The sequence below is a fragment of the Lagenorhynchus albirostris genome, chromosome 7 (assembly GCF_949774975.1).
Source record: "Lagenorhynchus albirostris chromosome 7, mLagAlb1.1, whole genome shotgun sequence".
NCBI classification, from domain to species: domain Eukaryota; kingdom Metazoa; phylum Chordata; class Mammalia; order Artiodactyla; family Delphinidae; genus Lagenorhynchus; species Lagenorhynchus albirostris.
In genome coordinates, this window is record NC_083101.1 from 64,823,400 (window position 1) to 64,837,389 (window position 13,990).

The 13,990-nt window shown below is 40.8% G+C and overlaps 1 protein-coding gene and 1 non-coding gene across 2 annotated transcripts in view; one reads left to right on the forward strand and one right to left on the reverse strand.

Annotated features, from left to right (window-relative positions):
- The first annotated feature begins 453 nt into the window (after positions 1 to 453).
- Positions 454 to 13,990, forward strand: part of CCDC171 (coiled-coil domain containing 171) — a 358,774-nt gene continuing 345,237 nt past the window's right edge. Inside the window, exons 1-4 of the mRNA XM_060155104.1 lie at positions 454 to 785; positions 2,453 to 2,506; positions 9,038 to 9,223; positions 10,020 to 10,177. Coding sequence (XP_060011087.1) covers positions 10,134 to 10,177 — 44 coding nt within the window. The 5' untranslated portion in view covers positions 454 to 785; positions 2,453 to 2,506; positions 9,038 to 9,223; positions 10,020 to 10,133. The remainder of the gene's footprint in view (positions 786 to 2,452; positions 2,507 to 9,037; positions 9,224 to 10,019; positions 10,178 to 13,990) is intronic.
- On the reverse strand, positions 9,789 to 9,861 carry TRNAW-CCA (transfer RNA tryptophan (anticodon CCA)). The gene has a single exon. It is a non-coding gene; the product is annotated as a tRNA-Trp (tRNA).

Sequence of the window (13,990 nt, forward strand, 5' to 3'; positions counted from 1 at the left end):
TGAACAGCGGGAAACCAATCATTGGTGCAGAAGCGAGCCCAGGGAATTTCCCCCGGTTCTGGCACCAGACCACGGACCCCGAGGGGCTGTCGTGACCCTACGGATCAGCAGGGGAGCCAGCTTAAAAATGCAGCATCTGGGATCAGTCCTCTTAAGATTTTTATTCAGTAGGCGGGGAAAAGGAGCTAGGGCTTAGAAACCTGCCGTTTCAGTCGGCTCTCTGGGGATTCTGGGACGGTGACCCGGGCACCTCACACTGAGACCACCACACTGGAACGTGGGCCGAGGGCTCCTCAGGCGGAGGTAGAAGGGGGGAGGGCTCGCGCCAGGCGCGGAACCGCGCGCGGCCGCGAGCGCGCCGCTCCCCAGCAACAGCGCATGCGCCGGTCGCCTTCCAGAAAAGCCGCGCAGCTTCGCGGGCCCGGATCTTCCAATCGGAGCCCGGCGTTCTCCGAGTGTGTATCCTGGAGCTGTCGGCTGCCGGAGGCGGGAGGAAAGGGGCCGCCCGGGCCCGGGCGGGGCCGCGGCCGGCGAAAGTCTGCGGAGGTCTGCCAGGGAAGTCGAGTCTCCGGAAGTGGCAGTTGTAAACACCGTCTCCCTGGGGCTGGTCTCCCTCTTGTTCCCCTCTGTGCTCTTTGTTCCCCCTCCCTGGGTCCTAGAGTCCGTCGTGTTCCAACAGTTTTTGCTCTGACCCCGCGGCCTGCCTGGGCCTCTTTCTGCCTTTGAGATCCGAAGCTGCCCCAGGGGTCTTGGGTGTGCAGTCTGGATCACGGGAGACCCCTGAGGTAACCACCGGGTGTGGGGTTTTGGAGGGGAAAGATTTGGGCTGGGAGGTGTTCAGAGGAAAGGTATAGGGGGCTGCAGTGAGGGTTATGGGGACCCCGAGTTAGTTTGAGGCTGTTCTGTGGCAGTTCGTGTCGTCTGTGGGGACACACCTCCAGCGCCTTGCGCCGGGCCTCTGCGCCCACCTGAGGAAGATCTTCCTGAAGCATTCTAGCCAAGGACCGCTGCCTCAGTACCCAGAGGCCTGGGTAGGGACCAGAGGGCAGGACCCAGAGGGCCTGGACTTGGAGCTTCTTAGGTTTACAACTCCGGACTGTTGGGCTCTTTCCCTCTCAAGAATCAATAAGTCCTTCGAGGACAAGGACCAGGTCTTTTTCATCCCTTTTTAATAAAAATGCCAGCCACGCCCTAGACATTCTATAAATGCTCGGTAAACCAAAGAAAGAGTTTATGCTAGGCTGTCTTCTGTAGCTTCTACGCCAGGACTCTTAGGAGACAGAAGAGAGGGCTGTGAGTTTTTCCCGGGCTGTGCAATTTCTGCAGAAGTGGAGCCTACTTTTGACTGTTCTTTATTTATTCCATGTGATATTTATCCTAGGCAAATACACTTTTTTTTCGTTTTAAGCAGATCTCCAATGATAACTGCGTAAGTTTACTTGAGAAGCAATTTCATTAGGTGTCCGACTCTTTTGAAGACATTACACATGGATGTTTTATAGTTGTTTTCATAATCTTGGTGAAAAGAACCTACCATTTTTTGTCACTTGTTTTATTGAACAGTTAGTGCCTAATAACAAAAGCCTAGAGTCGGAGATGCACTTGGTTTCCCTTGAAATGAAGAGGAAACAAAGGCAGTGCAACCTTCTAAAAGGAAAGATGAAGGCAGTAATTTTAGTCTGGAGCTTTCTGTATTAGTCTGGTGGAGGCTTTTATTAGCTCTGTGACCTCAGCCAAATCACCTAAGCTCCCTGGGCATTAAGATGCCTTATCTGTCAGATAAGGAGGATGGACTTGGTCTCTAAAGTCGCATTTCATTCTAAAATACTTTGATTGCCTCAGCCCATTTGTCTTGGTCTTGTTTTCATGAAAGAACCAAACATCTTTTTTTTTTTTTTTTTTTTTTTTTTGCGGTACGCAGGCCTCTCACTGCTGTGGCCTCTCCCGCTGCGGAGCACAGGCTCCGGACGCGCGCTCAGCGGCCATGGCTCACGGGCCCAGCCGCTCCTCGGCATGTGGGATCCTCCCAAACCGGGACACGAACCCGTGTCCCCTGCATCGGCAGGCGGACTCTCAACCACTGCGCCACCAGGGAAGCCCCAAACATCTTTTTTAAAGGTGAAATGTGTAAGTTTGCTGATAGACACCCACAACACAGTTGTGGTTACTGTTGAAGACAGCACTGAGTTATGAAAGAGGATGGATTTAGGAGTCAGCCAGAATATGAGCTTGAATTCTAACCCTCCCACTGGATATCTTTACACAAGTTACTCCACCTCTCCAAGCCTCAGTGTTCTCATCTGTGAAATGTGCATAATAATCTCTAGGGTTATTGGGAAGATTCACTGAGATCAGGTATGTTTAATGTAGTGTCTGGCATGTAGGAAGTGCTCAATAATAGCTTTTATCTTTTCATCCTCCCCACTCCTCCCCTTTCCCTTGATCTGTGCAGACACATTGAGAGAGATGAGTACATTCTGGATGACCCACAGGACTCAGATGTGAGGTAGGAAAACTTAGTACCAGTGGTGGCTGTGAAATCTAAAAGCAGAATTGTCTTACTTACTCTCGGAATGTCCAGACCATTGATCTCTTGGCCTCAGTTGCCCTATTACCTATTTCTAAAAACTTATTGAAGAACGATATACATAACATCCCCTCATCTATTTCAGTGGGAATGGTGAGAGTAGTCCAACTTTACTACCAGGAGAAGATTAAGATATTAATACATTAACATAAAAAGCTGATTTAAACTTTGCTGTTATCCATCACTGCCCAAAGGACGCCCTGGTTTTGGCCCAGCCCAGTGGAAATTCCATCTGGATTGAGAAATCCACTGGAAGTCTGAGTCATCTCTCATTAAGAAGACCCTGACTTGTAGTTAGTTTGGAAGTGTGAAAGAATGATCTGTGTTTAAAGATATCTGCAGTATCGAGCAGAGTGCTTCCCTGACAAGCAAGGGAAGCCATGGGGTGAGCCATGTCTTGAAGGTCAATAGCAAGGCACACAGCAGAGCTCTGGAGTTAGGGATTTCTCAATCTAGGTGAATTGATGGGGCTTTGAATCGTGACATTGTCACTTCCTAGAGATGTGACTTTGGACAAGTGACTGAACATCTTTAAGCCCCAGTTTCCCCCTGGTATAAAATGGGGGTATTAATGGTATCTTCCCTTGGGGTTGGTGTAGAGTGAAATGAGATAATCTATAGAGTCTTGAGCATGGTACCTGGAGAAGGGTTGTTTGCCACAGTAGGAATGACGACAGCAGGGAGTGGCTTTGGGGTATCAGTTTGTTTATAGATAATGATGAATTTGATATTTTCAAATGGAAAGCATTATTTAAAGAGTTGCACAGATACTGAGGCTGAAGAGAAAGGCTAACATTGATGGCATATCATAAGAAATTTTTAATTACACATATAGATTAGCCAAATTATTGTTTATCTTAACTTGTAACATTTCATAGGAAAGTTTCAAGTAAAGCTAGGAACATTATGTGGGGACCCTGCATTTCTTTGACTTAGCTAAATGAAAATATTCCACTGATATTTTCATTACTGTACCTAGCTACTTTATTAGCTACCTCATCATTTCCTCTTTCCATTCTGGTGAAAGAAAAGGGAGATTTTGCTACATCTCCGCTATATTCAATAGCATAGAAGTCCCATCATAGTTTAAATTCAACCACAGACCTACATTTGGCCCTTTGTTTATTTAGTTTTCCTAAAATACAGGTAGGAGCTTGAGCCCTAGTGTCATCAAGCACTGATATCAACGAGAGGAAGAAAATAAGAGTTTGCCAAAGGAGACTATAGACAGGATATGTTTTTTATGATGATGAATGTAAAAAATTAGGATATAATTCACCTCACATAAAATTCACCATTTTAAAGTATACAATTTGATGGTTTTCACTATATTCACTAAGCTGTACAGCAATCACCATTATCTAATTCCAGAACATTTCCATCACGACCCCCCCCCGCCCCACCCGCCAAAAGAATCCTCATAACCTGCTAGAAGTCAGACCCAATTCCCCCTCTCTCTACTCTCTGATAACCGCAAGTCTATTTTCTGTTTCTATAGATTTACCTATTCTGGAAATTTCCCATAAATGGAGTTATACAATATATGGCCTTTTACATCTGGCTTCTTTCACTTAGCGTAATGTTTTCAATGTTCATCCACGTTGTGGCATATATCGGTACTTCATTTCTTTTTATCGTTGAATAATATTTCATATTTTGTTTATATATTGGCCAATTGATGGATATTTGGGTTGTTTTCACTTTTTGGCTATTTATGAACAATGGTGCTATGAACATTTGTGTACAAGTTTTTGTTAAAGTCCAGTAATTATCTTAGAATGTGTCTTGTTGGTTGTGCTGGGTCAGTATTCTCAGATATGCAGTTTGTTGAAAGTGTGGATTAAAATCTTTGTATTTCAGGACAGTTCTCTTGAATTACAGTTTTTAGTGTTTGTTCTGTTTCCCTTGCTTTGATCTTCTTATTCAGGGACTCCTGCTGTCCGCATGTTGGTTATTCTTTGCCTATTTTCAGTATTTTTTCACTTTCTCTTGAATCATTTTGATCTCTTTCTTAAATTTTTGTTTAAAAATTTTACTTCTTTTTTGTTTCATACGTCCTTAAAGGCATTTTTTTGATCATGTGTATTTACTCTTGTTCCCTCTAATTTAATGTTCCTTGCAGAAATGATTTTTAATTTCTAATTCTTTCTGATCTTTTTCACCTTATTTCTGAGGTTTTTTAAAATTTTATTTTAATTTATTTTAATTTATCTGATATTTATTTATTTATTTAAGAGAAGTCAGTTCAGTATTTAAGTGCCTTATTCAGTCTCTAATTCTGATTCCTATTCTTTCATGCCTTATACCATTTTGTTAATGTCTTGTAGCTCATTTTGAAGTAGTAAGTTATGATTTTCATCTGTTTTGTGGGCATGTCTTTCTGTCATTCTTTCATTTATAGGAGTCCATTCTGTTCCTTACTCTCTATTTCCTTATGTTTGTATGGGATTTGACCACTCTACTTTTCTGTTGCTTATTTATTTATTTATTTTTTCCGGTACGCGGGCCTCTCACTGTTGTGGCCTCTCCCGTTGTGGAGCACAGGCTCTGGACGTGCAGGCTCAGTGGCCATGGCTTACAGGCCCAGCCGCTCCGCAGCATGTGGAATCTTCCCGGACCGGGGCACGAACCCGTGTCCCCTGCATCAGCAGGCGGACTCTGAACCACTGCGCCACCAGGGAAGCCCTTTTGTTGCTTATTTTTATGAAAGGTTAGTTGACCTGAACTTTGAGCAAGGTTCAGGAAAGCTTTTCTAACTTCACAGAACCCTGTCTTTTGTTTGTTGTGAGTGTTAAAAACTATGGTGGCTTGGTTCTGAGATTTCCTGGTCCTCTTTCCTCCTACAGTTTGGTCTGGGCCATGTCTTTACTTTGTCTTCATTGCCCCTATCCTGCTCAGTTGTTTTTTTTTTTTTTTTTTTTTTTTTGCGGAGCACAGGCTCTGGATGCGCAGGCTCAGCGGCCATGGCTCACAGGCCCAGCCACTCCGCGGCATGTGGGATCTTACTGGACCGGGGCACGAACCCGTGACCCTTGCATCGGCAGGCGGATTCTCAACCACTGCGCCGCCAGGGAAGCCCAGCCCCTGCTCAGTTTTGATTCCAGCCTCTACTGATTCTCATTAGTGTGGGCCCCTGTCCAGGAAGTAACTTGACAGTCAGTTATGAAGGTCTGTGAGGCTGGACTGTACCAACCCTTTCAGGACTCTCTTACCATACGCCTGTTTCATATGCCAGTTTCAGCTGCTGCTCTCAGGTTGTACTACAGCTCTTCCCATTAACTGTCTGTTGACCCTTTGGGGGTCCTTTCAGATGCATACTTGTTATTTTCCTCTGCTTGCTTCTCTGTAGATACCTCCACTCTGTGCAGGTTTTGTGGCTGTTGGTGGTTTGCCCTTATTCATTTGTATTTTGTAATTATTTGTTTTTTGTAAATATTGCCCATGATTTTCTAGTTTCTCTATCTATTTACCTTAGATAGGATTTTTATAAACTCTGTTATGTAAATTAATTAGGAAATTAAACTATAGAAAAACAAAGAGACTTTATAAAAGACACACACAGGCAGGGCTGGTGTAAGAACCCATTTTGTAGTTTACATGTCACTCTTTTTTTTTTCTATTTAACCCTGTAAAAGCATTTTCAAGCTTCTTATACATATTAGTTTTCTTCTGTTGTGTAACAAGTTACCAAAAACTTAGTGGCTTCAAACAGCCCTCATTTATTATTTCTCAGTCTCTGTAGGTCAGGAATCTGGGCACTGCTTAGATGTGCCCTCTGTTCAGAGTTTCACTAAGTTGCTGTCAGGGTGCTGCTGGCTGTGTTCTCATCTGGAGGCTTGACTGGAAAGAATCTGCTACCTAGTTCATTTAGGTTGTTGGCAGAATGTATTTCCTGTTGGCATCTATATGACCGAGGGATCTGGCTTTTTACTGCCTGTGGGTTGGAGCTGCCTGCAGTTCCCTGCCATGTGGCCCTCTCCGTAGGCAGTTCACAGCGTGACAGTGTGCTTCTTCACGATCAGCTAGAGGTTGCCTGTCACTTCACTCTGCTAGGATAGAGTCTTATATAACATAATATAATCATGGGAGTGCAGCCTGTCACCTTTGCCATATTCTGTTGGTTAGAGGCAAGTCACAGGTTCTGCCCGCAGTAAAGGGGAGGGTATTATACAAGAGAGAAACACCAGGGGGCAGAGATCATGGGGACCATCTGCCTACTACGGTATCTGTTTCAGTGATCTGGAAGTTAATGAAACTTGCACCTGAGCTATAGAAGACCGTTTTCTCTCTAGAAGACCGTTCAGATTTGAAGATGTTACATAGCAAAATAATACAGTGAAAAATGGTGGTTGCCTTCAATTTAGCTTTATTGAAACAACTATGTTAAAATTTGGTAAACTACCTCTTCCCACACTTCTCTGCCTAAGATCAAAACAAAATAAAAAACGCAGGCATTATTAAGGCCCTAAGTGTATAAATTATTTCCCTGGGAGGTAAATAGAGGTTCTGTTTGTGCCTGTTGTGACACATATGCATATGTGTGTGTGTTTCATCCTTTTCACTTTATTTTTTTAATTTTTATTTTCTTGCGGTATGCGGGCCTCTCACTGTCATGGCCTCTCCAGTCGCGGAGCACAGGCTCCGGATGTGCAGGCCTAGCAGCCATGGCTCACGGGCCCAGCCGCTCCGCGGCATGTGGGATCCTCCCGGACGGGGGCACGAACGGGCGTCCCCTGCATCGGCAGGCGGACTCCCAACCACTGCGCCACCAGGGAAGCCCCATCTTTTTCACTTTAAAAATGGAAACATTTTGTATATACTTTTGAGCCTTGTACATTACTCTTAAGTATGGAAGAGTCCCTTCTAACTCTTAAACTTCCATTCTGAAGGCACTTCCTCTGGAGTCTGAGCTTTGGGGGCATGGTGGTAAGATGAAAAGATTTTGGGACTCAGTATCAGAAGAGCTTGATTGAGTCCTTGGTGTCCCCTACTTAGTACCTGACTGGCCTTAGGCATGTCATTTAAGACTTTCTGAATTAGATGAGTTTCTGTAATTGAAATGAGGATAATGAACCTCAGGTAAGGTAATTTATAGTTTAACTGTATCAACAATGACCTTGTAGAAAGAGCTTCTGCTTTAGAGTTAGATAGATGGTAATGAGTTGGAATTTTGGTTCTGTAACTATTTGTCTTTTGACAAGTTACTTCTAATCTCTTAGTTTTCTCTGTTGAAAAGGATAATCTTTACATTGCAGTGTTGTAATGACTGGAGTTCTATAGGTTCTATGTATAAATAAAATACCAAACACAGTGCTTGACATTTTACTAGGTGCTCAATAGATTAATGATAGTGGTGTTTGTTTGTCTACCACTATTCCCAAACTTAGTATTTAGGTCCCTGGAGAAATGGGATTCCACCCCCCCCCCCCATCTTGGTAAAAGTTCTGTCTTCTTTGTCCTAGGTCAAACTATTCTGCATCAGCTGTGTGAATCACTGACTGTTTTGAAGATCCCTTAGTGTTTGGCTGTAGGAACCATTAGTCAGTTCCCAGTACTGTGTTTGAGTACATCTCAGTTGGCTTATTTGAGTCTCTTTTCTTTCAGTGATCTCTCTCAGGGTTGTTTATTGCGAGCAGGGACAGATCAGTTTAGATTTTTTTGGGGGGGGCATCTTCTAGCTATCCCTGTATACCTACAATTTTACTAAACAATTCTTTTTTTTTTCATAATGGTGTGCCTTGGTGGGTCATTTATCACTCAGTGTCCTGGCCTCTCAGGCCAGTGTCCTGGCCTTTTAATTTTTATTTTTTTGGTTGCGCCACATGACTTGTGAGATCTTAGTTCCCCACCAGGGATTGAACCCAGGCCCCTGGCAGTGAGAGCTCCAAGTCCTAACCACTGGACCATTAGGGAATTCCCACTAAACAGTTCTTCTATTACATCTTTTTTTTTTTTTTTTTTTGCGGTACGCAGGCCTCTCACTGTTGTGGCCTCTCCCATTGTGGAGCACAGGCTCTGGACGCGCAGGCTCAGCGGCCATGGCTCACGGGCCCAGCCGCTCCGCGGCATGTGGGATCTTCCCGGACCAGGGCACGAACCCGTGTCCCCTGCATAGGCAGGCGGACTCTCAACCACTGCGCCACCAGGGAAGCCTTCTTTTATTACATCTTTAACCAGACCAAATCACCCCAAGTGTCACCTACTCCTTTCCTTTATCAGAGATCTCAGAGGGTTTGTGTTACAGTAATAGAAACTGACAGTGACTGTGTACTGTATATGTGCTGTGTATATTACTTAAATATCAAATATATGAGCTTGATATAGTTATCTCCTTATGGTTGAGGAAACAAGCTCAGAGAGTTTAAGTGGCTTGCCTATGACCACATACTTGATGCTTATTGGAATCCTAGCTCAGATCTCTCTGAGACCAAATCTCATGGTCTTTCTTAGGATATTGGACTTCTGCTGGGGATACCAAGAGACCTTGTGAGATCTTCATATTTGTGTCTATTTGGAGTTAGTTAGTTATCGAGATGTTTACCCAAAGATTCCTTCACACTGTAGTAACTTAGAGTTGTTGACTCTGTATAATTTGGAGTGTCTCTGGTAGAAGAGTGTTCTGGAGAGAAGGCCGGGGTAAGTGACAAATGCTCTCTCCTTTCCTTTTTCCTCTTCAATCCCTTGGGAGAAGGCCTTTGAAAATTACTGTAAGATCTTTTATGTGGGAGTGCCTTGGCCTCTTTGATTGTAACATTGCATTAAAAATATTTCATTTATGAAAAAGTCTTTTGGGACCCCAAAACATCCCTGGACTGCATTTTCTTTCATACTGAATTCTGTGCCCTAGAGATAGGCACTACCTATTCCTCTTCCAGTTTAAGAACAATTAGTCACTATTTTATTACTTTTTATTTGAGAAATTAAAATAATCTAATAGTATTAGCTTCTTCTTATAAGAAGGAATTTCTAATGTTTTGTCATTTTTGTTTCTAATCTTATTTAAAAAGAAATAAAACACTGTGGCTTTTATTTTATTTTTTATAACTTAAAAAAAATGTTTATTTATTTATTTAGGCTGTGTTGGGTCTTAGTTGTGGCACGCGGAGTCTTCATTGCGGCACGTGGAATCCTTTTGTTGTGGCATGCAGACTCTTAGTTGTGGCATGTGAACTCTTAGTTGTGCTATGCATGCGGGATCTAGTTCCCTGACCAGGGATTGAACCTGGGCCCCCTGCATTGGGAGCATGGAGTCTTACCCACTGGACCACCAGGGAAGTCCCCAAACACTGTGGCTTTTAAAAATACAAGTATTTACATGTTTTTTAAAGAATAATCTTAAAAATACAGATAAGTCAAAAAACAAAAGAAAAATCACCCCTAGTCTCAGGACTCATATAAATAACTGCTGTTATATTGTTTACTGTTTTAACAGACTTCAGCCCATGTAACCTGTAAGCCACAGACGTCTTGGACAGTTTTAATCATTAATAACGAAGTATATCACTGAGCAACAGTGGGGTATTTTGAAAGAGTTGGAAGACTCATCATGAGTTTGAATACTTCAAATAATGCCTCCGGTGATATCCAAAGGTAAGCCTCCAGTCTCTTCTAGTTGAGGAATGCTTTTGGTTGCAGGGAGCAGGGAGAAATAAGTGGTTGGAGAGGCTGATTGTAAGAATTCTCATGGGATGGTAAGGGAAGTGGAAATTTCATGGGACTGGAGGAGCAAGGATGATGCCTCATGGAGACCAGAACTGGGTCTGGAGACTCTGTGTGGCTCTTTATGCTCCTTTGTTAACTCAGTGTACAAAAGTCAGTGTCTGTACTTTCTCCAGTCCCTAGAGACTTGCTTATTCTTTTCCACTTCTCTAAATCTTTTCTTCTGCTTATTCATTATTACTTGGCTTGCCACAATCTGTGTTGCTGTGTTTCCTCTTATTTCCTCATTGCCCCAACTCTGATTCATCACTCTACTTAAGCGTTCTGTTAGTTTTAGCTCCTGTTCATAACTGCTTCTTTTCTTGGAGTTCACATTCTAAGAATTGCTGTTGCTCATCTTTTTTGTACCATTCATATATGCCTTTGGGTGAGGTGCCTACCTTTGGTTTATTCATATCTCATGTGAATAATATAAAAACTCTGAGTCCATAATGCGAAATGGAGCCATTTCGGAGAGTGCAACTCAAAGTGTGGTTTACGAAGAAATAAGTACAGAAATTGAAAGCAAGTGTTTAGAACCTTATAATCATGTAACAGAGTAATTTTCTATTTGTTGAATCTAATAATAAAACACTTAGAGTTGAATTTTATCTATTTTTAGATTTTCTTTTTTAGTTATCCCTTTTAAATATATTTTACAGAAGCAATGGGAGTGGGGTGGGGATAGTCCTTGCTCACGTTTAGTTTGAGAAGAACTGATCTTGAGCACCTTTTCAGCAAGGATGTGTGGGTGGGGTGAGTACCGTGACTAACATGTACTTTGCTTTATAAATAGGATTTGCTATGTAAACGTTTCCTACCTGTCTTTAGGAGCTACCTGAAATCCTTTCTGGAGCAAGACAGAGAATAAATGAGTAAAATATTAATATTTTTCTTTACTAAAATTTTATCTTAAAAGAATTTTTTCTTTTAGATGTGTCAAGGGTTAAGAGTGAGGTCTCATCAGCTGGTTCTCCACCACCATGGTGAGGAAGATGGTTCAAAAAGTGCTAAAGAGAGTGTTTTAAGGTTCTTTTTTGCTCTGATATCCTGTCTTATATATGTGCATATGTATATATATACATAGATATGTATATTTTAATGCAGATAATGCATGTGTTTTTAGAATAATTTAAGAAATACAAATGAATAAAACGATGAAACTGCTTATAATGCTACCACTTAGAGTTAACTACCAACAGTATTTTGGTATTTACTTGCCCAGACCTTTTCTTTTGAACATATAAATATATATTTCAAAAATTAGAATAATATTTTACATTAGTATCTTGCTTTTTCAATTTTGGGGGGAACATCTTGCCAAATTAATATACATCTGTCATAATTTTTAATGGTTAAATTACTCTTCAGACTTCTTGAATCTGGACTGATGAAGTTATTTAAACTCTGCTATTTACCACGAACGTACTTTCTGTTTTTATAGATTTGCCTTTTTTGAACAATTCATATAACTGGAGTCATACAATATGTGGTCATTTGTGTCTGGCTTCTTTTCAGTAGGCATGTTCTTCAGATTTATATTGTAACGTGTCAGTACTTTGTTTCTTTTTATTGCTGAATATTGTTCCATTTTATGGATATATACATTTTAGTTAACCATTCACCAGTTGATGGACATTTGGGTTGTTTCCACATTTTGCCTATTATGAATAACTCTGCTATAAACACTTGTGTGCAAGTCTTTGTGTAGACATATTTTATTTCTCTTGGGTAGATTCTTAGGAGCACCATTACTTCATCATATAGTAAATTTACGTTAAAATTTTTAAGAAACTTCCAAATTGTATTCTAAAGTGACTGAAGCATTTTACATTTCCACCAGCAGTGTATAAGGGTTTTATACATTTCCATGTCCTCCCCAACACTTGCTGTTTTCTGACTTTTTGATTATAGCCATTCCAGTGAGAGTAAAGTAATATGTCATTGTGATTTTATTTTGTGTTTTCCTAGTGAGCAATGATGTTGAACATCTTTGCATGTGCTTTTTTTGCCCATTTGTGTATCTTCATTGGTGAAAAGCCTATTCAGATCTTTTGCCTGATTTTAAATTGAGTTATTCATCTTTTTGTTACCGAGCTTCAAGAGTTCTTTATATATTCTAAGGGCTTCCCTGGTGGCGCAGTGGTTAAGAATCCACCTGCCAATGCAAGGGACACAGGTTCGAGCCCTGGTCCGGGAAGATCCCACATGCCACGAAGCAACTAAGCCCGTTTGCCACAACTACTGAAGCCCACGCACCTGGAGCCCATGCTCTGCAACAAGAGAAGCCACCACAATGAGAAGCCCGTGCACTGCAACGAAGAGTAGCACCCGCTCGCCACAACTAGAGAAAAGCCTGTGTGCAGCAATGAAGACCCAACACAGCCAAAAATAAAAAATAAAATAAAATAAATTTATTAAAAAAAAGAGTTCTTTATGTGTTCTGGATACAAATCCTTTATCAGATATATAATTTGCAAATATCTTTTCCCATTTGTTGGCCTGACTTCATTTTCTTAATAATGTCTTTTGAAGTGTAAAAGTTATTAATTTTTATGAAGTTCAATTCTTTTTCTTTATGGATTGTGCTTTTGGTTTCATATCTAAGAAATTTTGCCCAGCTTAAGGTCATGAAGATTTTTCTCCTAAGTTTTTTTCTAGAATTTTTATAATTTTAGTTCTTACATTTAGGTCCGGGCTCCATTTTAAGTTACTTTGTAGTATATGGTGTGAGGTAAGGGTCTAAATTTATCTTTTTGCCTGTGGAGATCAGTTGTTTTAGCACCATTTGTTGATAAGACTATCTTTTCCCCCATTGAATTGTCTTGACACCTTTGTTGAAAATTAATTGACTGTATATGTATGACTTTATTTCTGTGGTCTCAATTCTGGTATGCTGATCTACATGTTTATTCTTAATTCAAATTCTACACTGTTTTGATTACTGTAGCTTTATGGTAAGTTTTGAATTTAGAAGGTGCAAGTCCTCCCATTAGTTTTTCTTAAAGATTATTTTGGTTTTTCTGAGTCCTTTGCTTTTCCATATAATTTTTAGGGTCAGCTTGTCAATTTCTGCAAAAAAAAGCCTGCTGGGATTTTGGTAGGCAATATGTTGAATCTGTAGATCAATTTGGGGAAAGTGGCCATCTTAAAATACATGAATGTGAATGTGGAATGTCTTTTCATTTACTTAGGTCTTCAACTTAGTTCAACAATAATTTATGCTTTTCAGTGTAGAAGTCTTTCCCTTTTTTTGTTAAATTTAATCCTAAATCTGTTTTATTTACTTGATGCTATTATAAGTGGAATTATTTTTTAAATTTCAGTTTTGGATTATTTATTGCTAGTGTTTAGAAATGTGATTGATTTTTGCATATTGATCTTATATTCTGTGACCTTGCTGAAATTGTTTTTTAGTTCTAGTCTTTTTGCTTCTTAATGGATTTCTTAGGATAATCTTACAGGATCATGTTTTTTGCCATTAAAGACAGTTTTACTTCTTCCTTCAGTATATGTGCCTTTTATTTCTTTTCCTTTTTTTTTTTTTTTCCTGATTGCACTGTCTAGAACCTCCAATACAGTCTTGAATAGAAGTATTACTAGCAGACATCTTTGCTTTGTTCCCAGTCTTAGGGGAAGCTTTCAATGTTTCACCATTAAGTTTGATGCTACTTTTTGCAGTTTTTCATAGAGGCCCTTTATCAG